The 27830-nt window shown below is 47.0% G+C and overlaps 1 protein-coding gene across 3 annotated transcripts; it reads right to left on the bottom strand.

Annotated features, from left to right (window-relative positions):
* Positions 1-276: 276 nt before the first annotated feature.
* Ctc1 (CST telomere replication complex component 1) lies at positions 277-27830 on the bottom strand. Of its 3 annotated transcripts, none has more exons than XM_041664880.1 (23): positions 27771-27830; positions 20732-20895; positions 19143-19380; positions 18650-18861; positions 17326-17482; positions 11185-11463; positions 10959-11087; positions 9879-10108; positions 9607-9784; positions 9314-9514; positions 8066-8192; positions 7241-7355; positions 6804-7119; positions 6625-6714; positions 6220-6413; positions 4113-4201; positions 3843-4017; positions 3338-3415; positions 1969-2119; positions 1781-1845; positions 1257-1422; positions 1052-1163; positions 277-923 (listed from the first exon to the last, which is right to left on the bottom strand). In XM_041664880.1, exons 1-23 carry the CDS (start codon positions 27801-27803, stop codon positions 784-786), a joined length of 3639 nt encoding a protein of 1212 aa, XP_041520814.1. In that variant the 5' UTR covers positions 27804-27830; the 3' UTR covers positions 277-783. The 3 variants fall into 3 exon arrangements, with proteins under 3 accessions (XP_041520814.1, XP_041520813.1, XP_041520815.1); XM_041664879.1 differs by having other exon boundaries at positions 6220-6416; XM_041664881.1 differs by lacking the exons at positions 3843-4017; positions 4113-4201 and having other exon boundaries at positions 6220-6416.

Consider the following 27830-nt stretch of genomic DNA (forward strand, 5'->3'; position numbering starts at 1 on the left):
GACTGTGGTGATCAAGAGGCCACTCCAAATCTGTTATATAATGGTTTTTTTTAAGTAACCAAAACAAAATAGAGCAAAAGGAACTATACTGAAAGCAATTCCCAAAAGTGCAAGAAAAACCAGGGACTCTGCCGACTTGTTGGCCAAGGGTCTACCTTGGACCTTACCCGGGGGAACCCCAGAACAGGTATTCCAGCCCCCTCATCCGTTTTTGTTCCTATCACTTGACTCTCCCCTGCATGTCCGCTATTCCAAACATTTCCAGGCCCTCCGACTTGACATGAACCCCACTCCTGCCAACCTCGTTGAGACCACCACCTGTCCCCAGTCCCTGACACTTCTAGTGCGTCTGACTGGTTTCTATCATCCCTCAGTCGGACAGGCAGTTCTCCGAACCACTTTCCACCTTCCATACAGGTACTACATAAGTGACAAAAACGGCAACGAATGACAGCCAGCCACTAGGGAGTGAGTCTAGGCGTGGCACCTCAGAGATGAACCTAGGTCAGAAGTTTATTGTCCCCAGAGAGGTTTATCGTAGCACGGTGATAAGAACAAGGTTTGGGTTCTGCTTTGCACACCAGGCAGACCCCAAGTACTCAGGGCCACCTGGGAATGCAGGCCCAACCCGAGAACACCAACACCTTGCTGCGATTTGCGGTTCTCATCATGTTCCCAAGGCACACTGAAACCACAACGAGAAAGGAGAGTGGGGCCGTAGTTGGTGACTGCAGCGTCTAGGGTCCTGGAAGCACTGAGACCGACCACCTTTGGCAGTTCCGGTCAAGAGGACGCGGCAAAAATTTCTAGAGGGCTGGGGAGCTCCGGCTCCTGGAGAGAAAGGCAGACGAGTCGGAGCCTGGGTTTCACTCTGGTCAGCAGGGGGAGCTCTCCACACTGGAACTGCTGCAGCCGCGCCGGTTCTAAGACAGCAAGGGCAAATGTCCTGTGTGTGGGTGTTAGTTCCTAGGCACCATTTTCCTCCCCAGTCTAGAAATCCCCTGCCAGCCCCATCCATCTTCCTTTCTAGGGCCTGTCCATCTGTCCTCACCTTGCGGAGTGATATCAGAGGGCCTCTTCTCAAGTGCAAATGAAAGCTGAACAGGTCGGAGGACAGAGGGGCTGTCACAAAGGGTCCGGAGGAACAGGGCCAAGGGTTCAGACTAGAAAGGGAAACTCGGGGTTAATTGGAGTCCAAGTTCCCAACCATCTATCAAAACTCCAGAAACCTGGATATCTATCTTAACACTTCTTACCTCTGTCTGGGCTCCAGGGCCTTTAAACTGCAAGGCCACTCTCCCTGGCCCTCGTGCACATTCTAGGATTGCGGTCCATTCACTTGGACTCAGCCCTAGTGCTGCAGCCACGTGATGATTCCTACAGGTCACTGTGGCTTCTGCAGTGCCATCTTCCACCAAGAGCCTAGGGAAGGGGAAGCAAAACTCCAAGAGCAAACCCACATGGACAATCCCCAGATCCAACAGATCTCTCGACACAATGCTTCCACTATTTAGCTCACTGCACCTTCATTCATTCATTTAAAAAATTATATACACACATAACACATATACATATATAATGTATAATGTACTTATATATAATATATATAGGGGGAGGAGAATGATACAGGGTCTTGCTATGTAATCCGACTGGTCTGATACTCACTAAGTAGTTCAGGCTGGTCTCAAACTTACAGCAATTTCCATCAAACAAAAATCATGCTGCTGCAAACATCACACGCTGCGGACCTAGGAAGTAACCAGTGTGACATGGTACCCACCTGACATTGGCCTGGCTTATAGCTGTCTGAGCTGGACAATTGTGGTCCTGCCGACTACACCTCCCCTGGGATAAACAAACAAAGCAGTTGTAAAGTCCTCCTGACCTGATGACAGCTCTCTGCCGCTTCACACTCAACTCAATCTGTTCTCCACTTCACACCCAACTCAACCTGTTCTCCCCCAATACCTGGGGAGAGATGCTGGTGCAGTGAGCACACACCCACAGGATCTGAAGGCTCAAGACAAGAACAATATGGCAAAATGTAGTGGCCTGGAATGGCACCTGGCCCTGGCCACCTTGGAGAAGTTCAGACAGGTAGATGTGGGGCAGGGGAGCCCTAAGGAGAGAGAGAAATGAGTCAAGAGGCAGGCGAAGGAGCCAGGCACAGTAACATGGACCTACAACCCCAGCAGAGAAGCTGGGCTTAGTAACCAGTACCTACAACCCCAGCACAGGAATTCAGTCTCATCAAAATTTCATTGTTACCCAGACATGGAAGCACACAACTTTAATCCCAGCATTTGGGAAGCAGAGGCAGGTGGATCTCTCTGAGTTCCAGGCCAGGCAAGGCTACAAAGTGAAAACCATCTCAAAGAGCCTAAAGCAAGGGAAGGAGTCTCAAAAGGAAGGTGAGTCTAACTGGACTTGACAATCCTAAGGATGCAGACAAGGACAGCAGTGAGCTCACTCCTGGAAGCCCACAGTCCTTGCCACACTCTGGTTCCTCATCTCCAAGAGCCATCAATTACTTCTCAGACTTGACCAAGATATTAGTCAAGAAAGACACACCTGCATGTCAGATGGAAAAGTCTTAGAGAGCTTAGAACCTCAAGCTTTTCTGGGTAAATTAAGAGGCCTGGGCATTTTTTTTTCTATCTATCTGGAGCATATGAAATCCTTCTGAATAAAAAAATACTCTACTAGGGGGCTGGAGAGATGGCTCAGAGGTTAAGAGCATTGCCTGCTCTTCCAAAGGTCCTGAGTTCAATTCCCAGCAACCACGTGGTGGCTCACAACCATCTGTAATGGGGTCTGGTGCCCTCTTATGGCCTGCAGGCATACACAGAGACAGAATATTGTATACATAATAAATAAATAAAAAATATTTTAAAAAAAATACTCTACTAAATTAAAGGCACACACCTTTAATCCCATCACTGGGGAGGCAGGCAGATCTCTGAGTTCAAGGGCAGCCTGGTCTATGGAGTCTGTTCCAGGACAGCCAGGGCTCTGTAGTGTCTTTTTTTCTTTTTAATATTTATTTATTTGTTTATTATGTATACAGTATTCTTCCTGCAGGCCTCATTACGGATGGTTGTGAGCCACCATGTGGTTGCTGGGAATTGAACTCAGGACCTTTGGAAGAGCAGGCAATGCTCTTAACCGCTGAGCCATCTCTCCAGCCCCGAAACCGTGTCTTGTAAACAAACAAACACAAAACTACCATGATCAAAGAAAACTAGAAGACTACACCTGTGGCAGACGGGAACCCAGACCCACGAGTGGAATGTCAGGTGAAGCAGGGACATCTAGAGGTCAGAGCCTAAACACTGACCTGACTTTGGTCTCCGGGGGGAAGCTCAGGACCTGCACGGAAGTGGATGGCCGGAAACAACAGTAAACATTGTTGGATCTGCAGGTAAAAGAACAGTGACTTGCAGAGAGCAAACAGGCTGGGGCCGGAGCTGAGCAGAGGTCACGTCACACCTCGCACCACAGGCTCAGCTAGCTCTCTTACTCCTAGGACACCTTCAGCTCTACCACAGCAGCAAACAGGAAGACAGCTGACTAACAACCAAAGTTACAGTGAAGCTGGACACAGTATTTCCAGAATTTAGGAGACAGGCAGAGGCAGGAGGATGGTGGTAAATGTGAGGCTAGCCTGGGCTACACAGGAAGTTGCAGAATAGCTAGGAGTACATAGTGAGACCCTGTCCTAAAACAAAACAAAATAGTAATAGCAAAGAAAAGGTGTCCTTGTAGCACAGTTAGCTGGGGAGTGAGTGTCAACAGGACGTGAGGAAGCAGAGAAGATATGGCCATACAACACGGGTCTTCACCTGGAAATCTTTTTCTCCAGCTGGCTAAAGTGGACTCGGGCTCCTGGAAGGAGTCCTATTTGGGGAGGCAAGTGTGGCTCCTCGATATATATGTCCAGGTGAGGGGGATAGGCACAGCCGTCCATTTCTAGAGCTACTGTTAGCTTCACGCCCGCTTTAACAGCCCCAACATTCTCTACAGATAGAGGGAAGGGTGGCTAGTGGATCAGGCAGGACTTCAAAGGTCCCATCGCTCTAATTCGAATCTTCTCCCAGTGACAAGGATATTACCAGGCTTTATCCGGCGAAGGGCCAGAGGTGGTTCACATAGGATCCGTGACAAAATTTCAGCAGAGAAAGACACCAAGGAATTGGAGAAGCTGAAAAAAGACAGAAATACGTGAGGACACATACAACTGAGAGCTCAGCTCATAAGACAGAGAAGGAGCATTGTATCTGCTAGAATACCATATACGAGGGTCGAGAAAGCCTTCAGTTCACAGTCAAAGGGCATCTGAGAAAAATAGGCGTGTAATAGAGATCAATCTACCTAACTAAAACAAAAAGAAATCTGCCAGGCAGTGGTGGCCCACGCCTTTAATCCCAGCACTCAGAGGCAGGAGGATCTCTGTGAGTTCCAGGACAACCAAGGCTGCAGAGAAACCCTGTGTTAAAAAAACAAAACAAACCTACCACATTAGAGACAGAGGACTTCCCAGAGGCCTTCAAACCCCCCTGCATTTGGACCTTAGAGTCTCAGCTAGTCCACCGCTTAGTCTTCTGTTTTGGGGCTCAAGCCCCTTCCCGAAGATGCAGATTTCTAGGAAACATTCATTTTGACTATTACCCTTCTGTTTCAGTCCCTGAGATTGGTCTTGCTAGGCTGGCTTCAAATCTTCAGCACTTCTCCTGCCTCAGGTCCCTAAGTACACACATGTGTACCGCCTTGGCTTCCTCCTTTCCTGCTCCCTCTTCTTTTTTTATTTTTTTTTTAAAGACAGGATTGTCTGTGTAGCCCTGGCTGTCCTGGAACTTGATCTTGGCCTTGAACTCAGGGATCCTCAGAGTGCAGGGATTAAGGGTGTGTGCCACCTCACAAACAATTCCAGTCTACTTTTACTTCCAATACTAAAGATCAATCTCAGAAAAATCAAGGACAATCCTCCTCTTGTTTTGGACACAATCTCTTTAAGACTGATGGCAGCACTGCCTAGGAACACACCACCTCCCAACTCCCAGTCTACCCACATTCTTTAACTTTTAGTTATGTGCATGGGTGCTTTTCCTGCATCTGTCTGTGCACCGAGACACTCAGAAGCCATAAGAAGATGCCAGATCCCCTGAAACTGGAGTTACAGACAGTTGTGAGATGCCGTGTAGGTGCTGAAAATCAAATCCAAGTCATCTGGAAAAGCAGCCAGCATTCTGAGCCACTAAGCCATTCTCCAGCCTCTATATTCACTCTCCGCCGCCCCCCACTCTGTTCCTTTTTTTTCTTTTTTCTTTTCTTTCTTTTCTTTTCTTTTTTTTTTTTTTTTTTTTTTTTTGAATTTTCGAGACAGGGTTGCTCTGTAGCTTTTTTTTTTTTTTTTGGTTCCGGTCCTGGAACTAGCTTTTTTAGACCAGGCTGGTCTCGAACTCACAGAGATCCACCTGCCTCTGCCTCCCGAGTGCTGGGATTAAAGGCGTGGGCCACCACTGCCCGGCCCCCCACTGTTTCTGGGACAGCATCTCACTACTTAAGACCTGGATGGCCCCAACTCCTTACATAGACCAGGCTGGCCTCAAACTCACAGAGATCTGCCTGCCTCTGCCTTCCAAGCACTGGGATTAAACATGTATACCACCCACCATGCCTAGCTCGTATTCACTTTTAGTAATAAAGACCAGTCTCAAAAATTATACACAATCCAGTAGAATTTTTCTTGACACAGGAAACAGTTTTTTCATTTGCACTTGGAGCTACCTACAAAAGCTTCTATGAAACACCACGTTCCCGTGTTCATCTATCAATTACATGCCACCTAAGCAAAGGTCCTCCACATTTTCTTCTTCCTTGTAGTTTCTTATGTTTGTTTCCTTTGATCGCTAAAGTTAAGGAGAACCTTAACTGTGAGGATATTTGCACAACTGGGTGAAATGGTGACAACATTTAGGGGTAACGGCAGGAAGCAAAGGTCATCTTCAGCTACACCTTCAAGACCAGCATGGCTTTATTGGGGGGTGGGGGCGGGACACGCAGGGAAGGTGAAATTCCAGAAGAGGCAGCCTGAAATAGAACCTTCCTTTCCTGGCGACATCATCCCTCTATAGGCCAGACCACACGGAAATGCGTAGACTGCTCCTTAGCCAGAAGCAAGCGTGGCCCAAAGAACCAGAGGTGATGCACGACACTTACTTGTCACTCAGCAGGTGGGTCAGCGAGGACTTGGGCAGTGTTCTGGAGATCTCCTGCATATTAGGTATGTCCTGAGAGCTCCCAAGTTCCAGGGTCCACTCGTCCTGGACAGTGAGGCAGGACTGTATGCCAGCCAGCTCCAGAGGACGCTGAGACGTGCCAGATGGACCCTCTGTCTCAAACAATGTTGCTGTCTGCTAGGAAACATGAAAATAATTGCCTCTGCATGTGCCTAGGCCGGAAGAAAGCTCCCTAAATCCTCCAATCTTGACCCATCCTGGAGCCTGGAGAAGGAACGGATCCCAACAGTGATTCTGCCCCTCTAAATTCACTCTCTTCCAGGAAACAGCATGCCTGCTCCAGACTCCCAACCAGCTTGCATAGAAGAGGGGAGAAAGCACTCACTGGGGGGCCGGGAGCCACGAGGCGGTAGACTTGGTTTGGGTACAAGAACGGAAACCATCTAACTGAGGAGCCAAGGAAGATGAGGGAGACCTGTGAGGAAGGATAACACAGCATTGAACCCCTAGTGTGGAGCCTAGGGCATGCGAGCTCAGGCCCTGGTACCTGGAGTCCCAGCTTACCTTCTGATCCTTGTTCTCGACTCCAAGAGACTGGGGTGGGCCCCATCCAGACCGCTCCTTCCTCTGTGTGCCACAAAGCCAAGTTCCCGACGCACAGAAGCTCAGGGCAGGCTTTGGAGGCTGTGAGCCAGCTCCCGGAAGGACAAAAAAATTACGTTTCATGAGGGCCTCCTTGTGGGACAGCAGGAATAGTCGGCTCTGTCCCCCATGAGGTCCCTCTGGGCAGGAAGGATCTGTCTGAGGTGGCTCTGAATCAGAGGTGGGTCTGGGTACAGGCAGGATCATGGCGTCAGACAAGAAGAACTGGATATAAACTCTGTGGGAAGAGACAGACCTTTTGTGGGGCAGGGACTGAGTGATTTGGACCCCAAGTCCCCACATACCAAGTTTTTCCTTCCCCTCAGACCCAGGAGGACCAGCACCACTTGAGGGCTGACCTGGCATGCTTCTTTTGGATGAAGTCTGGCGTGTCCAGCTCCTTCCAGGAAGGGAAGCTGCTCCTGACTTCTCTCTCTACCACCAGCTGGAACTTCTCTACCCGTACCAGACAGCCTAGATAAAGAAAGTTTTCTGTCTCAGCAAGAAAAGAACTACGGGGAAAGCAGTGAGACAGAGAAGTCAACATGTCTGTCTGTGCTCTGTGTCCATCACAGCCCGAGCCAATGCCCTCTTCTGAAGTGAAGTCCACACCCAATCATCTCAGCCCCTAACAGAAACCATTCCACAGGCATGTATAATCCTGCCCCTGACTCCATGGGCTAAAAGGCCTTTGTTACTCTTCCCCCAAACCTCTAACAAGCCTTTTTCTGAATCTAACAAGTTTTCCCCTCTTTAGAGTTTCCCTTTTTTGTTTGTTTGGTTTTTTTGAGACAGTTTCTATTATATAGCTCTGGTTGTCCGGGAACTTGCTGTGTAGATCAGGCTGACTTCGAACTCAGAGATCCACCTGCCTCTGCTGGGATTAAAGGTGTGTGCTACCAGGCCAAGCTCCCCTTTATGAAACCCAACAAGTCAAATAAGACCAGTGTTTTTCCAAATTATGAATGTAGGAAACAGGAAGGTGAATGTTTAGTGGCCGTGTAGGAAAGAAGGATGCTGGGAGTTGTAGCTTTGGCTCCTTGGCTCTCCCATCAATCCCAGGCTCTCAAACTTCCCCAGGCGATGACCAACAACAGTAACAAATCTCAACAGATGCCTCCTCCTGGCTCCCTGTCCCCAAGAAGTCCCCACCACCACCACCTTTTCATCTCTCAATTTCACACCTATGAGCTTTGGGTCAGTGAGGGGCTGTGAAGTCTCAGTCAAGGGCATGCAGGGCAATGAAGCTTTTAGGTCCCGAAGCTGCAGACAACCTTTCTTAGATGAAGCCACCAGCACCCCAAGGAGAACCTGCAGGAGAAGAGGGCTGAGCTATTAAATAGTTATTAAAGAAATAGAGGGGGCTGGGTACAAGTCCAGAAGGGCTATTCTGCTGTGGGAGCTCTTTCTGTTCCTTCAGCCAGGAGCCTTTAAGATACCAGCCCACTTGGGCATGGTCTTTTATACTATAAATGCAGCTGTAAAGCACACACTCTCTCTTGCTTCAGGCTGCTAGACTTTGTTCCTGTTCTCCGTTGGAGCAGTGGACTGTTATCTAGGACAGAGATCTGTAAGTTTCCCCTAAATAAATAGCCCTTTATTATTCATAATTCTGAACTAGTGTGGGATTATTTTGTCACTTCCGCCTTCACTGTTCCAAGTTTGAGGTTGTCCATATTATGAGTTCCAGGCCAGCCAGGGTTCACAGTGAGATCCACTGAGCATCTGCCATGTGTCATGTGCTGTTTTAAAAGTTAGTGGTAACAAAGACAAGCACTCCTCATGTTGGAGTAAGAACTAAGTTGCACAGTTGAGCATGGAGGTATATGCTAACAGTCCCAGTAATCAGGAAGCTGAGGCAGGAAGAGCTCTGGGAGTTTAAGGCTAGCCTGGGAAAAGAAAGCAGTAACAAAACTCACCAGAATTCTATATTCTGAGCGATAGTTTTGGGGGTTGTTTTATTACACGTATTGGGGGTGTCATTTAATTTCTGTGGAGGTCAGAGGGAAACTTGAGGGAGTCAGTTCTCTTTCACCGTGTAGATTCTGGGGATCACACTCAGGTCCGCTCTTGACACCAAGAGCCTTTACCCTAGCCATCTCGCTGACTCTGCTTTTGTTTTTGAAGCAGGGTCTCACTGTTTAACTCTGGCTAGTCTGAAACTGTGAGCTGTGTGACCTGAAATGGAGGGTGTTTGTGTTTGTCGTCTCATTATGTAGTCTAGGCTGGCCTAACTCATCCGCTTATCTCTCCCTTTCTAAGTACTAGGATTAAAGGCGGGCAGCACCACACCTAACCCAAGCTGCGATTGGTTCCATTCTTCCCGGCTGCAGTCTAGTTAGAAAGCCAGCACAGTCAATGACAAAACCCAAACAACAAAAACCAGTGACCTGAACAAGGGAGTGGCAATGAACCTTCTAGAATTCCCTTACCTGCGTTGGCTGGAACACAGAGGATGGCAGGCAGAGCCAGGACCAAGCTAGGTGGCGATTCAGTTGGCAGCTGGTTAGGTGGGCAGCTTCTGAGAGAGGCAGAAGGGCCTTTGGGTCAAAGGTAGCCCAAGCCCTATGCTGCCCTTCCTTTTCCAGGGCGAATAAAGTCGGGAAAGAGTAAGGAGTCCGCAGCTGGGCATACTGTAGGGAGAAAGTAATAATGAGATTGTGTCCCCTGTACGGTGTCCTCCAGTGTTAGTGCTGTTGCCCATCTTTCCCCCACATTCTCCTACTTTCTGATGGGGACAGTTATGTGGCTCTTCCAGGATCTCGCTATGCGCGTGCCGAATGGGGCCACCAGGTGGAATCAGAGCATCCCAGGAGGGAGCCAGGAGCTGCAGGGCCAAGCTGGGGTTCCCAGGAGAGGAGTGCTTCAGGAACTGCTGGTATCTCAACACAGAGGGACATAGCCTGGCCAGGGAGAGGAGGGCAGTCATCTCCCCAAAATCTGTCCCTTCCAGGATCCTCCCTCCCCCCCTCTCCACCCAATCTCCATCCTCCTCACTTGCTGGCCAGCTCCTTCAGTGCCTTCATAGCCCATAAGTATAAGGGAAGTCCTAACTGATATTCCCACACGAGTTGCTCATACAAAGAGGCACCATAAACTTCGAAAGATGGCAAAGTCTCTGGTTTAAGACAGGAGAAGTGTTGAAGAAGAACGGTGCCATGGAGACAAAGTGCTAGAATGGGTCTTGTTTCTTCACCCACTGCTTGGAGGAGATGAACATCTCGGAGCTGCAGAACAGAAAAGCAGAGGCAAACTGTGTGGTACACACCTGTGAACCCTAGTGCTTGCGGGGCAGAAGCAAGAGACTAGAAGATAAAAGGCCATCTTTGGCTACACAGAAGCTCGAGGCCAGCCTGAGTTACCAAGACCTAAATAAAGGGCATAATCCCAGCACTTAGGAGGCAGAAGAAGGGAGATCTGAGTTCAAGGCCAGCCTACAGAGTGAGTTCCAGGACAGACAGGACTACACAGAGAAACCCTGTCTCAAAAAAACAAAACAAAAGAACACATGTAATTCTAGCATTCCAGAGCAGAGGCAGGCAGATCTCTGTGAGGTTCAGGCCAGCTTGTTTTACACAGTTAAGTTTCAGATCAGCCAGCAACATATGAGACCTGGACTCAAAAAAAAAAAAAAAAAAAACTACTACTCAAGAGCTGGAGAGATGGCTCAGCAGTTAAAAGAAAGTACTATTCTTGCAAAAAGCAAGTTCAGTTCCTAGTACCCACTACGGGTGACTCAAAACCACCTAAACTTCCACTCCAGGGGATTTGATGACCTTCTCTGGCCTCTGCAGGAGACTTATTCATGTACAAATACTAACCCTATCCCCACACATACAAATATACACAATTAAAAACTAAAAGTAAATCTTTATACAAACAAGCAAAAAACTAAGCCAAGAAGAGCAGAGGTAAGAACCCAACTTACTCTCATGCGGAAGCTGCTACTGTTTCCACGCCGTAGGTTCCAAGAGAAGCTCACGTCCCCCTACGTTGCCTATCTCACTATAAATCTCATCTCTCTGAGGTCACCCATCATGTCCCATGAACTGAGGGTCTCTGAGCTATTTGACATACCTCCAGACGGACCCCTGGTCGAATCACCCGCCTGAGGCCATGGATCTGCTGGTATGCGAGGCAGAGAATCAGCTGCCCATCTAGAATGTAGAGGCTGGCAGACTCATTCAGCACACGGGTGACTGTTCCCTGTCCAGGAGACAGAAGTTCAGTTGGCCACTGTTTCCTTCTTTGGAGGCTCACATTTCTTATGCCACAATCTCTAGGATTAGTTTCTTTCACTCACCGAATAATGTAAGACTTTGGAATTGCGGACATGACCGTCCTGTGCCCTACTGTCTCTGGAGCTGGTGGGCTGGGGCAGCGGTGTAAGGTCAGCTCCCAAGAACGGTACATCCAGCTCCAGCTCTCGCACAGAATCTGGTCTCAGTGGTATCAGATCCGAAGATGGAATGGTTGTCCAAATATAGTGACGGTAACCTCGGGTCCTGGTAACTCGCAATTTTGTCAGCACGTAGGCCCTATCAGGCCGAAGGACTCTGTGCCACCCCATCTGGGCAGGAATCTGGCTTGGACAGAGGGAGGCAACATCACACATGAGAGATGTCCTGCCCCCATTGCTGCTCTTATGCCAAAGGCCCTTCCCAGTACAGTTTGACCCCAAAGATCTTGAGTCTCCTCTCCCCTTTCCACCCTTTGCTTGCTTGTTTGGCTGTTGCTGTTGTTTTGTTTCAGATAAGGTCTCCAACAGCCCAGGCTGGCTTCATACTCACTGTGTAACCAAGACTAGTGTTGAACTCTCAATATTTCAAGCCACTGAACCTTAAAGACTTCTCCCTCCATGTGAACAGGAAATGCCACACATTTCTCGACCTTCTCACAAAGATTCAAACCATCCCTAAAATTTCCTTCAAAATTGATAAACATTCCATCAAGAAAATTATGTTCTTTTCGATATATCCTCTCTCATCCAGGGCATACAAGCCAAACACTGATCTCACTGATGATCTGAGTGTCTATGACTCCAGTGTTGAGAGAGACGCTAAATAACAAGTTACTCTTTCCTCTTTAACATGCTTCAAATCACACGGAAGACAAAAACCTAAGCAGTAATAGTCACACATGATCATGCACCAAAAAAATACATACTTAACAAAATCTTGTTTATTTTTTTCCTTTATTATCCTGGGGAATCAAACCCAGGAATTCGTGCATGTGAGGCTGGTATTCTACCGCTGAGCTGCAAGTCCAGTCCTTGTAATGTGGAAAGAAAAGGGGAGATGAGACCCGATGAACAAGGGTGGACCTGGAGGCCCTGAGAGGTACACAAGCCCATCTCACCTCCCTTTATCCAGACTTTTAAAAAATTATTGTCAAACTATGCCCATGGAGGATAGGGGCCTCAGCTCCTCCCGGGGCTGGAGTTCCAGGTACAGGTGATGCACCCAATGCAGGTGCTGTGCACGCAGATCTTCCTCAAGAACAATACGGTTCTTAACCACTGAACCATTTCTCTAGCCCCAAGGCTGGTATCTCTTATCTAAAATACAGCCAAAAATATTCTAGATTTTTTTTTTGAGATTCTAGAGTATCTACATATATAAGATATCTTGGCCGGGCGGTGGTGGCGCACGCTTTTAATCCCAGCACTCGGGAGGCAGACGCAGGAGGATCTCTGTGAGTTCAAGACCAGCCTGGTCTACAAGAGCTAGGTCCAGGACTGGCTCCACAGCTGCAGAGAAACCCTGTCTCGAAAAACCAAAAAAACAAAAAACAAAGATATCTTGTAGATTGAACCCAATTCTAAACATGAAATTCACTTGTTTCATATACATCTTAAATATGGAGGCAGAAATCTTATACAATATTTTAGTATGCCTGTGTTTTAACTTCAGTCTATTATACATGACCCAGCCAGTTTCAGATGTCTGAGCATTTCAGATTTCAGATAAGGATACTCAACCAAAGCCCATCTGGGCCACAGGACAAGCTTAAGGCCAGACCCTGCAACTTGGACTCTGTCTCAAACTTTAAAAACAAATAAAAAGAGTACAGCTGGGGACACAGCTTAAACCAGCTGCCTCCTGAGCACAAAGCCCTAGATTCAAACCTCAATAGAGCCGTTAACTAATTTAGATTCAAAACTTATCTATATTTTACAAGATCCAACTCAAGTTTAACTACCTCATGGTGGATGCCCCACAAAGTAAGTTCTAGAGCGTCTGTTATGGCACCTGCAGACTACACCACCCATAAGCAACCTCACTATTTGTAATTCTCCATTATATTGCTGTGTTGCCTGGCATTTTGAGTTTTTAATACTATAATATTTGGAACACTTAGGCAATTAGAAAAACTTCCAATGACCAGCAAAGTTGGTTCACTCCTATGCTACGGTGTGTCTAGGGAGAAACATCTGAACTGCACTTCAGTTTCTTCAGACTGCAGAGCAGGGTGAGAGCTTCAGGGAGATTCCAGTCCTACTGGAGGTCCTAGATGATTGTTGTTTGTTGTTTAAAAAGTTGTAGTTGCGGGCTGGGGTGGCTCACACCTTTAATCCCAGCACTCGGGAGGCAGAGGCAGAGGCAGGCAGATCTCTGTGAGTTCGAGGCCAGCCTGGTCTACAGAGCTAGTTCCAGGACAGGCTCCAAAGCTACAGAGAAACCCTGTCTCGAAAAAAAAAACAAAAAAAAAAAAAACAAAAAAAAAAAACAAGCCGGGCGGTGGTGGCGCACACCTTTAATCCCAGCACTCAGGAGGCAGAGGCAGGTGGATCTCTGTGAGTTCGAGACCAGCCTGGTCTACAAGAGCTAGTTCCAGGATAGGAACCAAAAGCTACGGAGAAACCCTGTCTCGAAAAACCAAAAAAAAAAAAAAAAAAAAAAGTTGAGACAGGACCATACTCTGCAACCCAGGCAGGCCCAAAATTCATGCCCATATTCTCGCATCTGTTTCCCAAGTACTGGGATTACAGATCTGAGCAACCATATCTAACTTCAGAGCATTGTTTTTCTGGACTGGTTTGGTTGCTGTTTACAAACTTGCTTGTAGCTGAGGCTGGCTCTGAACTTCTAATCCTCCCATTTCTCCTTCCTGAGGCTTAGACACCATGCCTGACTTTTGTTTTTTGAGACAGGGTTTCTCAGTGTAGCCCTCGCTGTCTGGTGACGCCTGCCTCTGGTGGAGTGCTGGGAATAAAGGTGTGCATCACCATGCCCCATTTACATTTTTTTCTATCTGTGTGCACACAAGTGCACGTGTGGAGGTCAGAGAACAACTTGCAGGAATTGTTTTCTCCTCCTACCACGTGAGCCCTGGGATCAAACTCAAGTTTTCTGGCTTTAGCAGCAAGTGTCTTTTCCCAATGAATCATGTCACCCATCCCTCTAAGCAGTTTTTTTTTTTTTCTTAAATGTCCTAAGCATCCTCAGGAACCGATCCTCTGTGATACTGAGAGATGGCCTTCTTCACATTTATTAAAGACTTGTTTGTTTTTGTTATATATACAGTATCACAGTATCCAGTCTGCATGTTTTTGGTAAACATATAAAATATTGTTGGGACATTTTCACACATGTGTAACAGGATGTGGCTCATATTCTTCTTCTCATGAGCCTCCCTGTGTTCCCTCAACCCTCCCCGTGGTGTCCTTCCTCTCCCAGGTGGTCTCCCGTCTACGCTCACGTCCTGTGTATCTATTACCTAGCAGGGTGTCAGGCCTGTCAGAATTCCAGACACGGGAGATGAAATCAGGAAGATCAGAAGTTCAAAGCTGCACTAGACCCAGTCTCAACAAACAGATCTAGGTTCCATATAAGAGACACAAAAAAACTTGTCTTTGTGTATGTACACATATGTGTATGTATGTATGTATATATGTGCTGTATGTGTACAGGTGACAAGTGTGCTCATCTGCTCAAGTGCATGTGGAGGTCAGAGGTTGATGTCAGAATGTCTTCTTCAATCACTTTTCTTTAAAAATCTATCTATCTATCTATCTATCTATCTACCTACCTATCTATGAGTGTTCTGCTTGCTTGCATAAGCACCACAAGCATGTGGAGTTTAGAAGAGGGTATCAGATGACCTGGAACTGAATCCAGGTCCTCTGCAAGAGTAACAAGTGCTCTTCACTGCTGAGCCTTCTCTATAACCCTTCAATCTTATTTTTTGAGACAGAATCTCTATCTCCAAACCTCAGCGCTCAGGACCTGGCTAGTCTGGCTGCCAGTGTCTGGCTTCTGCCCGTCTTCACTCCACGGCACCGGGGCTAAAGAGGCATGCGGCCACATCTAGCTCTTTACAGGAGCTGGGATCTGAACCAAAGTCCTTATGCAGAAAGCACTTTGCCCACTAAGCTGTCTCTCTAGCCGCTTCCTTTAGTTATTCAAGACAGGGTTTCTCTGTGTAGCCTTAGCTATCCTGGAACTCACTCTATAGACCAGGTTGGTTTCAAGCTCAGAGATTTGCTACCTCTGCCGCTTAAGTGCTGGGAATAAAGGCAGGTGGGACCACCACCCAGCACCTCTGACTAGATAAGTTACTTTCCTCTCATGACTTGGCCAAGTTATTTCTAATACAAGACGTAGACTCCTTAGGATAGGATAATTATTGAAACATTTATCACATGTTTCTTACTTGACATTGTTTATGCTGGTTGTAATTCTAATTTTTATACTTGATATTTGTTCTTACTGTATATAATTTTGTATTAGGCTTAGAACTCTCTAATTTAAACAAAAGGGGGAGGTGCTGTAGGAAATCCTTCAGCCAGTAGCCTTTAAGCTACCCGCCCACTTGGGTGTGGCCTCTTATACTGTATATGCCAATGTAAAGTGCAGCTCCCTCTTTTCGGGCTGCTGGATTTGGTTGCTGTTTCCCATTAGAGCAGAGTGCTGTGACCTGTGAGTCTACCCCTAAGTAAACAACCCTTTATTACACTCAATTCTGAGCTAGTGTGGGATTTCTTTTTAACATCCATCTTCACTCCATTTTTGGGGGGGGGGAAGGAGGGGTTTGATGGGGTGGTTTCAAGACAGGGTTTCTCGGCAGCTATGAAGCCAGTCCTGAAACACATACTGTAGACCAGGCTGGCCTCGAATTCACAGAGATCTGTCTGCCTCTGCCTCCCGAGTGCTGGGATTAAAGGCGTGAGCCACCACCACCCGGCTCTGTCATTCTTTTTAAAAATTTATTTATTTCAGTTTTGTGTATATGAGTGTTTTACATGCATGCACATCTGTGTACCATTTGCACGCAGTGTTCAAGTTGTATCCTTTGGAACTGGAATTATAAACTGTTGTGAGGTGTCATGTGGGTTCTGGGAACCAAACTAAGATCCTCTGGAAGACAAGCCATGCTATTGAGCATCTTTTTAGTGCCCCTCCATTTTATTTATTTATTTATTTTTTGAGCAAGGTCTTACTTTGTAGCCTTTAGATGTCCTGAAACCCTGGAACTTGCTACATAGACCAGGCTGTCCTTGAACTCACAGTGATCCGCCTACCTCTGGCTCTCAAATGTAAGGATTAAAAGCATGAGCCCCCACATCCAGCACCCATCTTTCTTGTGTGTGTGCAGGTGCACACGTGGGCAGATGTACCTGTGTCTATTCATGTGGATGTCAAAAACAATCTTAGAGCCGGGCAATGGTGGTGTAGGCCTTCAATCCCAGGCAGAAGCAGGCAGATCTCTGAGTTCAAGGCCAGCCTGGTCTACAAAGTGAGTTCCAGGACAGCCAGGGCTACACAGAGAAACCTTGTCTCAAAAAACCAAAAACAACCCACCAATCTTAGGTATCATTTCTCAGAAAGCCTCCTACCTGGTAAGCAGGTCTCTCGCTGACCTGGAACGTCCACACAAGGCTGGCTGGCTAGCAGGCTCCAGGACTCTGCCCACCTCTACTTCCCACTTCACTGTCACTGGGATCACAGGCCATGCGACCATGGCCAGCTTCTTACACGATGATTAAACTCATGCTTGTAGGGAAAGTCCTTTCCTAAGCCATTGCCTTAGCTGTCTTTTTTCCCTCCCATCATCCTTTCTTTTCTTGCCTTTAGACCCCTTCCTCCTTCCACAGTTCCTACTTTAGTATTATATGTATAAATCCAGACACTAACGTAAGAAACATGAGGCTTGAGACCTGATCCGGGCGGTGATGGCCTTTAATCCCAACACTCAGGAGGCAGAGGCAGGTGGATCTCTGAGTTTGAGGTCAGCCTGGTCTACAAGAGCTAGTTCCAGGACAGGCTCCAAAGCTACAAAGAAACCCTGTCATGAAAAACCAAAAGAAAAGAAAACAGAAAGAAAAAGAAACGTGGGGCTTGTCCCTCTGCGCCTGGCTCACTCCCTGTGCCCTGTGCTCTCCCCATGCTGTTCTATCGCTCTAACACTCCACCCACGTGCCCACCTTTCCCCTGCTTCTCACCTGTACAATGATGGACACCTGGCTGCCAGCTTGGCTGTCGGCTTCGGATAGCTCACCAAGGGTCATGATGAAGTATCTTTTGTTCTGAGTTACCACCAGAGCACTCAGACGGACCAGTTTCCCGGCCAGGTTTGGCTCCTTTACTTTGTGCTTCTTTCTAAGGAAAGAGAAGAAAAAAAAAACATTGTCATTTCTCTTTTTCCCCATACAAGTCTTCCCTTCCACTGTAGAGAACAATCCCCTACTATTGTAAAATGCCCATAATTCAAAGCTATTATCGGAAACCTTTCCAACCCTTCTTGCCCTCAGACAGGGTTTACTTCTTTGGGAGTCAGACATGGCTCTGCTGGCAAAGGTGCTTTCTGCCAAGGATGACGTCTACATTTTGATCCCTGGGAACCACATGACAGAAAGAGAATTATCTCCCACAGTATGCTCTCCGACCTCTGTGTATGCTATAATGGGAGACACACACACACACACACACACACACACACACACACACAGAATCCTCTTGGGGACCAGAGAGACAGCACCTATCTAACTTCTAAGACCAAGTTCTATTCCTAGAACCAACTTTAAAACAGTGGCCGGGCGGTAATGGCACACGCTTTTAATTCCAGCACTTGGGAAGCAGAAGCAGGTGGATCTCTCTGAGTTCGAGGCCGGCATGGTCTACAGAGCGAGTTCTAGGACAGCTAGGACAGTTAGACAGAGAAACCATGTATTGGAAAGAAAACAAAACACCCCAGTGCTTTGGCATAATCCCTGTGGTGAGAGAGACAGGTGGAGCTAAGTGGCCAGCCAGCCTAACTTACAGGCCAATTGGAGACCCTATCTCCAAAAATAAAAAATTATCTTACTTTATGTGTCTAAATGCTCTCCCTGCATGTATGTCTATGTACCACACGCATGCCTGGCACACAGGGAGACCAAAAGAGGGAGCAGGAAATACAGATGGCTGTGGACCGTGAGGGTGCCAGGAATCAAATCCAGGTCCTCTGAAAGAGCACACAGTGCTCTTAATCAGTGAGCTATCTTTTCCCCCCCATCTCTTGAGAAAGGGACTCTCAATGTAACCCGGACTGACCTGGAACTCACTATGTAAACTACACAGTCTTCCTGCTTCAGTGTACCGAATGCTGGGATTATAGAGGTGAGCTACAATCAGCTCAGAGTCTTCCTCGTGACTTTCTTGACATTCAAAACCCCACCACTCCCTTGTTTCATCTCTGTTACTGTCAAAACGTCTTTTTCCCCACGGAAGTACCGTCCTCCTCCCAGTTTCACCACCTTCCCTCCTTCCTCCAGAGTGGATAATTACCTGTGTCTGAGCAGGCGGGACGCCTTTGCTGGGTAGAGGACAGGGATAGGCGAGAGAGGGCCAGGACTGATGGTCAAAGGAAAGACTGGCACAGGTGCACCCCACAGCTCCAAGTGCCCTTCCCCCATGGAGTTCTTCTTGGCAGGAGGGAGGTAACTCCAACTGGGGAACAGGAAGAGGTGGCCCAACCAAGAAAGGTCTAGATCTATAAGCTAGAGAAGATCAAAGTCACAGGTTAGCCAGGATGTTAGCACCTCCTCTACCACTACTGCTCATCCTGCTGCTGTCCCCCGTTCCGCTCTCCTGGCTGCTGGCCCCCCTTCCACTCTCCTGGATGCTGGTCCCCCTTCCCCTCTCCTGGTTGCTGGTCCCCCTTCCACTCTCCTGGATGCTGGCCCCTCCTTCCATTCTCCTGGCTGCTGGTCCCCCTTCCACTCTCTTGGATGCTGGTCCCCCTTCCCCTCTCCTGGCTGCTGGTCCCCCTCCAGCTCACCTCACAGCCCAAGAGTCCGGTGTTATCTCTCACGTACAGGCCTCCACTCCTGCACTCTTGCTCCCAATCCCCAGATAAGTCTATTAGTGTCCCTAAGAGTAATAACTGTTGCCGGGGCAGGACTCTGCCCCCTGACCCAGCTCCTTGGGACCAAGTCTGGTAAGCATTAGTGCTCCAGGACAAGTGACTGCAGCACGGGAGAGACTGCTGGGTCTTGAGATTCTGTACCGAAACAAAGCTGGAAAGGAAAGAAAACAGTTCTGCAAATCAGTTACATCTAAAATACTCTCATCCTTGACCAACACCTAATAGCCGGAAGTGGGGCTGGGAGAGAACATGGACCAGGAGATGTTTGACTAGAGAAGAGCCTATAAGAGTAAGGGTGGGGCTTAGGCCTAAAGGTTGGGCAAAGGCCCTAAGAGAAATGGGAAGAAAGCCTGTGATAAACAGTTCTATAACAAGGGCTCAAGGGACGTGAAGCAGACTGTGGAACAGCCTGAGGAGTAAGTGTGCGTCCATAAAGAGTGGCTGAAGCAGTGGCAGCGGCTCAGCAGTTAAGAGCGCTGTCTACAGCCAGGCGGTGGGGCATACACCTTTAATCCCAGCATTCAGGGGGCAGAGACAGGGATCTTTGAGTTCCAGGCCAACCTGGTCTACAGAGTGAGTTCCAGGACAGCCAGGGCTACACAGAGAAACCCAAACCCTGTCTCAAAAAGCAAAACAAAACAAACAAGAAAGCACTGTTCGTTCTTCCAGAGGACCTAGTTTCAACTCCCAGTATTCACACAATGGCTCACAACTGTGTGTAACTCCAGGGCATCTGATTTCCGCTTCTGGTCTCCATGGTTACCAAGCATGCATGTGGTGCACTGACATACATGAAGGCAAAATACCCATACGCGCAAAATAAATTTAATTGAAAAGAGAAGCGAATGTAAAAGGATCTAGAGGTAGGCTGGTATGTGAATAAGCAGGCCCGCGTCCGCTGAGAACAGTGCGCAAACAGACGCTGAGACTGCCATCAGCATCTCCCTTCAGCTTGGCGATTTCTTTCTTTTTTTTTTTTTATTTATTATGTATACAATATTCTGTCTGTGTATATGCCTGAAGGCCAGAAGAGGGTGCCAGACCTCATTACAGATGGTTGTGAGCCACCATGTGGTTGCTGGGAATTGAACTCAGGACCTTTGGAAGAGCAGACAATGCTCTTTAACCACTGAGCCATCTTTCCAGCCCCAGCTTGGCAATTTCTAAAGGGAGAATCAGATCAAAATAGACTTGGGAAACCTCATAAACCTTTTCCTTTACACCTTACAGAAAAGAGCGAAGCAAACATGACAAAATGCAGGAGCCTTTTAAGGTGGGCTGGTTTTAGGTACATAGCCATCTGGGTACCGCTGTACACCTCACATCAGCTAAATTGCCTTCTTCTTCCTCTCCTCTCTACAAACACGGCCCAAGCCAAGTTAGAATGAAGAAGAGGAAAATTCCGCAGATGAGGGTGTGTTTAGATTACCTTCTTTTCCACACATTCCCACTTCTTTCTCAACACTAAATTCAACCACCCACCCAGCCCCAGCTCACCCTACCTGTAGCTCAGGGGCAGTGTAAAATCCCGATTCTCCCTCTGGGACAGCCACGTCTTCTTTACACAATCAATTACTGACAGAGTCAACTGCTTGTTAGGCTCCTGGCCAGCTGGGAAAAGGGTCGCTTGGATGAAGGTATGGGCAGACTCAAGCCAGGCTTGCTCCTAAGGAAAGTGAATCTAGTCAAAACATCTTCACAACCATCCTGCCCACCAACAGAGTTTTGGAGAATAAAGACATAGAATAAATCGTCAGGTGATAGCAGTGTACACCAGCACTTGAGAGGCTGAAACAGGAGGATCTCTGTGAGTTCAAGGTCATCTCTGTGAGTTCCGGGACGGCCAGGTAGCTACACAGAGAAATTCAGCCTCAAATAAACAAACAAATAAATCCAGATTATCGAAAGTCGAATGTTTAGAACCTGGAGAAGTTTTAAAAGTTAGTCCAAGACTGAAGGTGGAATTCCGTGAAGAGTGCTTGCTAAAGTCCAGACAGGGTCAAGCAGGTGGCCACTTAGCTTTCATTTCGCCTCCTCTAACAAATATGTACTGATCTTTAATATGTTCACTTGAAATACAGATTCCTAGGGGCTGGCTAGAGAGATGGTTAAGTCTTCCAGAGAACCAAGTTCAATTCCCAGAACCCACAAGGCAGCTCACAACTGTCTGTAATCCAGATTCAGGAGCCCTCTGTGGACACTGTACACACATGGTACACAGATGCACATGGTACACAGACGTACTTACAGGCAAAATAAGCAAACAAAAAAAGAAAAAGAGTTGAGAGGTAATGGTGCAGGCATTTAATCCCAGCACTCCCAGGAGGCAGAGGCAGGTGGATCTCTGTGAGTTCAAGGCCAGCCTAGTCTAGCGAGTTAGTTTCAGGACAGGCTCCAAAGCAACACAGAGAAAATGTCTCGAAACCCACACTCCTCAAAACAAAACAAAAACCAAAAAAACAGAAAGGAAGGAAGAAGGAAAGAAAGGAAAGATTTCTCTGTGACCCTTCCTCTGGCCATCCCAGGTCAACTGCCACTCTGACCATGGAGCTTGCATAGTATCTTGTACACATGTCTATTACATAGCACAGGCCCCATGTTTAGGGTTATCTCCTCTTATATGGAGTCTGGTTCTAAGTCAGTAAGTTAAAAAGTCAAAACGACAAAAATTGTTTCCAAAAATCCATAGCTTAAATCCCAGCACTAAGGAGGTAGAGGTAGACAGATCTCTGTATTCAAGGACAGCCTGTTCTACAGAGCGAGTTCCAGGACAATCAAGGTTACACAGAGAAACCCTTTCTCAGGAAAAACAAAAACGAAAAAACCTTTACTTAAATATAAAGTTAAAAAAAAAGGGTTGATGCTCATATGATCTCAGAGTCTACGGTAGCATGTACAAGACCTGCAGGATTTCAAGTCAGACGAAACTCCAGCAAGGAAAAGGGGAAGTGGACAAGGAAACCCCACACCTAACCAAGCAGCTATTTGCAACTGATACCTGTTAGGAGAGGGAAATGTTTTCTCCAGTGGAGTGGCACTGGGCAGATTAAGCTGAGCTGGCTGCCCAGCACAAAATACTGTACTTTCTGTTTGTTTCATCTTTTATTTATTTTAGTTTGAATTTGTGTCTTTACATTTTTCCAGGAAAGAGTGACAATATGAAGTTGAATGGGTAGTATCTAGGAGCTGACAGAGGGAAAAAGAATAAGATCAAAATATATTGCATGAAAAAAATCTAAGTCTAGAAAAAAAACCCATATTACTGCTCTTAATATGTGAATATGGTATGTCTAATAGAAAATAAAGACGCCTTTAATCCCAGCACTGGGAAGGCAGAGGCAGGTGGATCTCTGTAAATTCAAGGCCAGCCTGGTCTATAGAGCAAGTTCTAGGACAGCCCTTGGGCTGTTACAGGGTTCATAAATGACATATGCAAAGGGTAATTTATTTACTTATATCAAATATATATATTTATTTTGCATGTATGGATGTTTTACCTACATGCATGCCTGGTGTCTATCCCATCTCCCGGAACTGGAGTTAAGGATGGGGTGTGAAACAGTAGGTGCCGGGAACTGAAGCTGTGTCCTCTGGAAGAACAGCTAGGACTTTTAACCACTGAGCCATCTCTCCAGTCCCTATTTATTTTTAATTAATTAATTTATTTAGAGACAAGGTCTTGCTATGTAACCCTGATTGACCTATAACCCAATTGATAGACCAAACTGGTGTTGAACACACACAAAGATCTCCTGCCGGGGGCTGGAGATATGGCTCAGTGGTTAAGAGCACTGAATGCTCTTCCAGAGGACACGGGTTCAATTCCCAGCACCCACATGGCAGCTCACAACTGTCTGAAGATCCAGTTGCAGGGGATCTGACACCTTCACACCAATGCACATAAAAATAAAGTTAAATAAAGCATAAAAATATTTAAAAAAAATCTCCTGCCTCTGCTTCCTAAGTGCTGGGACTACAGGCATACACTTATTACCATCATGCTTGTATTAGGAACATGTGTGTATGTGTGTGTGTTGTTTTTCAAGACAGGGTTTCTGTGTAGCCCTGGAACTTGATCTGTAAACCAGGATGACCTCAAACTCAAAGAGAGCTGCCTCCTAAGTGCTGGAATTAAAGGTGTGCACCACTGCCCTGCAGGAGTATATATACTTTTTAATTACTCTACTTTTTTCATCAAGCACAGGTACCTGACTATATAAACTAAATATATATAAATATATATAAATAAATATATATAAACTAAATATACACAAACCCACTCGAGTTGACGATGTCCTGTGTGTCCAGCCAGTGCTACCGTCACAGCTCCACTCTGGTCCTCCGCATTCAATGCACTCAGCATCCCACACTCGGTACATCTTAGCGCCTTGGAGAACCACTGTCAACATTCTAAACGACTTCAGCATCCTTGTGGACAGTCCTCCTGCTTTGCCTTCATTCTTAGAGGCTTAGACAGTGAACTAATCCATCATCCAGATAGACCTCATCAACATCTTCAAAGCATTTTCAGGTTTGATTACTAGTTCTCTGATGTTGATGTCTCAAAGTGAAAATCAAGTTTGGTTTTATTTATTTATATACTTACTTTTATTGTTTTTTTAAATGTATTTTTATGTGCATTGGTGGTTTGCCTGCATGCATGTCTGTATGAGTTACAAACAGTTGTTAGCTGCCACGTGGGTGTTGGGAATTGAACACGGATCCTCTGGAAGAGAAGTCAGTGCTCTTAACCACCTAGCCATCTTGGTAGCCTCATTATTTATTTATTTATTTGAGGCAGGGTTTCCTCTGTGTAACAGCTTTGACCTCTTTTTTTTTTTTATCTTTTTTTCTTTTTAATATTTATTTATTTAGCCGGGCGGTGGTGGCGCACGCCTTTAATCCCAGCACTCGGGAGGCAGAGGCAGGCGGATCTCTGTGAGTTCGAGACCAGCCTGGTCTACAAGAGCTAGTTCCAGGAGAGGCTCCAAAACCACAGAGAAACCCTGTCTCGAAAAACCAAAAAAAAAAAAAAAAAAAAACAATATTTATTTATTTAGCATGTGTGCCTGATCTCATTACAGATCTCATTACAGATGGCTGTGAGCCACCATGTGGTTGCTGGGAATTGAACTCAAGACCTCTGGAAGAGCAGGCAGTGCTCTTAACCTCTGAGCCATCTCTCCAGCCCTTGACTGTCCTCAAATTGACAGAAATCCCTCTGCCTCTGCCGGGATTAAAAGCATGTGCCACTACTACCTGGCTAAACTTGAAAAAAAAAATAAAGAAAATGGGGCCAGTATGGTGACACTCCCCTTTAATCCCAGCACTCGGGAGGTAGAGGTAGGTGGATCTCTGTCAGTTTGAGGCCAGCCTGGTCTATAGAGTGAGTTGTAAGACTAAGTAGAGAGACTCTGCCCCCTCAACCCTGAAACCTCCATCCAAAAAAAGGCAAAGGCATCAGTTTCTTGACCTGGGTCTCCAAGAACAGGACTCTGATGGTAAGGAGCTTCCTGCAGAGTTAACCGGAAGGCTGGGAGAGGACTTTTGAAGAAGCTCATTTCATAACAAAATGATAACAATGAATGAATCAGTGAGGTAGCTTCGCAGGAAAGACAGGTGGAGTGCAAACCTGATCACCAGAGCTGGAGCTGGAAACCCGCATGAAGGTGAGTGAGAGGAACGACTCCATACAATCGCCCTCTGAACTGTTGGCCTTATGCCCCCCCACACACACAGAAGGGCATGTGGTTGAGTGGTGGAGCACTTCACCAGCATGCATGAGGTCCTGTGGGCTGAGGGGGTGGTGCAACTCCAAACAAGCTGGTGTGGGTGTGTGTGTCCATAATCCCATAATCAATCCTTAGACACCTGAGCAAGGACATCAAATTCAAGGCCAGCCTGGGCTACGTAGTGAGTTTAGAGGCCAGCCTTTGTTACATAAGGAAGACTTTGTTTTGTTCTGTTGTTTATTCAAGGCAAACCAAAGGCATTTATTGAATCCAATGAAGCACAGGCCTGTATTTCGAATGAGCTGAGATTCGTTTTGTATAATATAAACTTAACACTATACACTTTGCCCTCAAAGACTTCAGTTGCCTGCCTTTTTGTTGTTTTTGAAACAGTCTCATTATGGAGCCCTGCTGCCCTGGAACTTCCTGTGTAGACCAGGCCTGTCCCAACTGCTAGGACTAAAGGCTGCACCAGCACACTCGGCTGGACTGCCTGCCTTGAACAGCCTTTGAAAGGTGACTTGCTCTCAGATCTATACTTTAGCTTGAGTGCTCTATCCTGAGACCTGGTCTATCCTGAGATGGTCTGCCCATCACAGTCTGCTAACACACACACCCTCTTCACAGCCTCTCCAGCACCTAAGCTATGCGCAGAACTGAGCAGACAGCTAGCGGTTCTAGCTTGAATCCTTGGCCACTCCCTAACCCATTCCTCATCTTTCACAGTAGTCAGTTCCTGAGATTCTACCATCTCGCTCTTTGTTTGCTGAGACAGGGTTTCTTTACAGGGCCCTGGCTGTCAAGGAACTCCCTACATAGACTGACCTTGAACTCAGAGATAGCCCAGCCTCTGAGGACTGGGATTAAAGGCGTGCACTGTCATGCCTGGCCCTCTTGTACTTCTTCACCTCTGGTACCCCATCACTGCTACCATGGATGAAGCCACCACTGCCTCTGCATTTCAACCACTCTACAACCACAAGCCTCCAGACTACGACTTCAGTAAAATAAAACCCAAATCTCATCCATTACTCCTCTGTCCAAACAAGCAAACAAACCAAAAGGCCCACAAGTCTGCGCAGCACAGTGGAGGCTGAGCCTTATCCAGGCTACCCTACTGAATCACATAGCAAGCACCAGGGTTACACGGTGTTGACATGACAGTGTCCTTAAACTCCCACCAACTGCAGGGACACTAGCCCACTTGAGCTTGTGGCTCCGGCGGGCCTTCCCTTCTCCCTCAGCCCCTTGGCCTAGGTAAAAACCGTTCCTGAAGCTAGCTGCCAAGGTCAATTCCCTTATTTAGCCACTTCCTCCTCCTGAGGTTGATTACCAAGGTCCAGCTATTGCAGTATTGAAATCCAGTAATCAGAAGCCCCTTTGGCTCACCCAATGAACATGTCCAATTAAAATTAAACATCTCATTCTAACACAGGGTTTTTCATTTTACCTTTATAAACCACCATTTGCCTAAGGGCCATGTCTGTCTCCTCTCTATCAAAGGCAGTCCTTTGTCCCATGCTCTCTTTCACATGTCCCCTTCCCCTTGTCCCTCATCCTCTACCTTCTTTACCACCTTATCCTAGCCCATTCAAACACAGATTTCTCCTCTTAAAAATTACACCTGAGGGCCGGGCAGTGGTGGCGCACGCCTTTAATCCCAGCACTTGGGAGGCAGAGGAAGGCGAATCTCTGTGAGTTCGAGACCAGCCTGGTCTACAAGAGCTAGTTCCAGGACAGGCTCCAAAACCACAGAGAAACCCTGTCTCGAAAAAAAAAAAAAAAATTGGGGCTGGAGATATGGCTCAGTGGTTAAGAGCACTGACTGCTCTTCCAGAGGACCCGGGTTCAATTCCCAGCACCCACATGGCAGCTCACAACTGTCTGAAGATCCAGTTGCAGGGGATCTGACACCTTCACACCAATGCACATAAAAATAAAGTTAAATGAAGCATAAAAAAAAAAAATTTAAAAAAAAAATTACACCTGAGGGATGGAAAGATGGCTCAGCGGTTGGGGACCCGGGTTCAAATCCCAGCACCCACATGACAGCTAACCACTGTCTCTAACTCCAAGATCTGACACTCTCACACAGACTTACCTGCAGGCAAAACACCAATGCACATAAAATAAAAGCTTTAAAAAAAATTACACCTGGAAGGTCATTTAGATGTTTTTCTACCTGAGTCAGAAAGCAGCCACTTTAACTTTTCTTTCCCACTTAGTAAAGGATCTCTCTCGGCGAAAACAGATGTTTGGGTGGGGCTTGTGCCTTATCCGGGGTCCAGGAGGGAGCTCCTGCTGTGCAGGGGTCTCCTTCACCAACAAGGACCAAGAAAGTGCCTGCTCAACATGACAAGACAGTTCGCTATTCCTTCTGACCCCTCCACCTCCACCCAGTGGAATTTAGTTTTTCAAAAGACATCTGCTCCAACTCTTCCTTATCAACATGGATCTGCTGCCTAGTAACGGGTGCTCTTCCGATGCTTTCCCACCTAGCTACTCCTGCATGAACCCCAGGAGCGGGATGTTTCTCCTTTCCCATTCAGATACTTCAGGGGGACTCCTGCAGCCACACACAGCCCCACAACCTGCTGCTAGTTTCCCACAGGGCGTAAACCTTCGAGAGTGGACGGGCGGAGAAGTGTTCCGAGCTCAGACGGCGAAGGAACAAACCGCCTGAAAAGCTCCTGCATCCCGGGCCGCGGCCACAGACAGTAGGCGGAAGGAGTACAGGAAAAAAGGAAATCCGGAACAAGATGGAAAAACAAAACGGAAAACCCACGAGAAACACACAAACAGCACTCACGGAGGCAGTTGCCTGAGCTCCGCAAACAGCCATGATGAACCCCTACCCCGCAGAACGCGG

This window comes from Microtus oregoni, unplaced genomic scaffold (genome assembly GCF_018167655.1).
Source record: "Microtus oregoni isolate MIOR12 unplaced genomic scaffold, Mior012 000015F_ref0000493, whole genome shotgun sequence".
NCBI lineage: Eukaryota > Metazoa > Chordata > Mammalia > Rodentia > Cricetidae > Microtus > Microtus oregoni.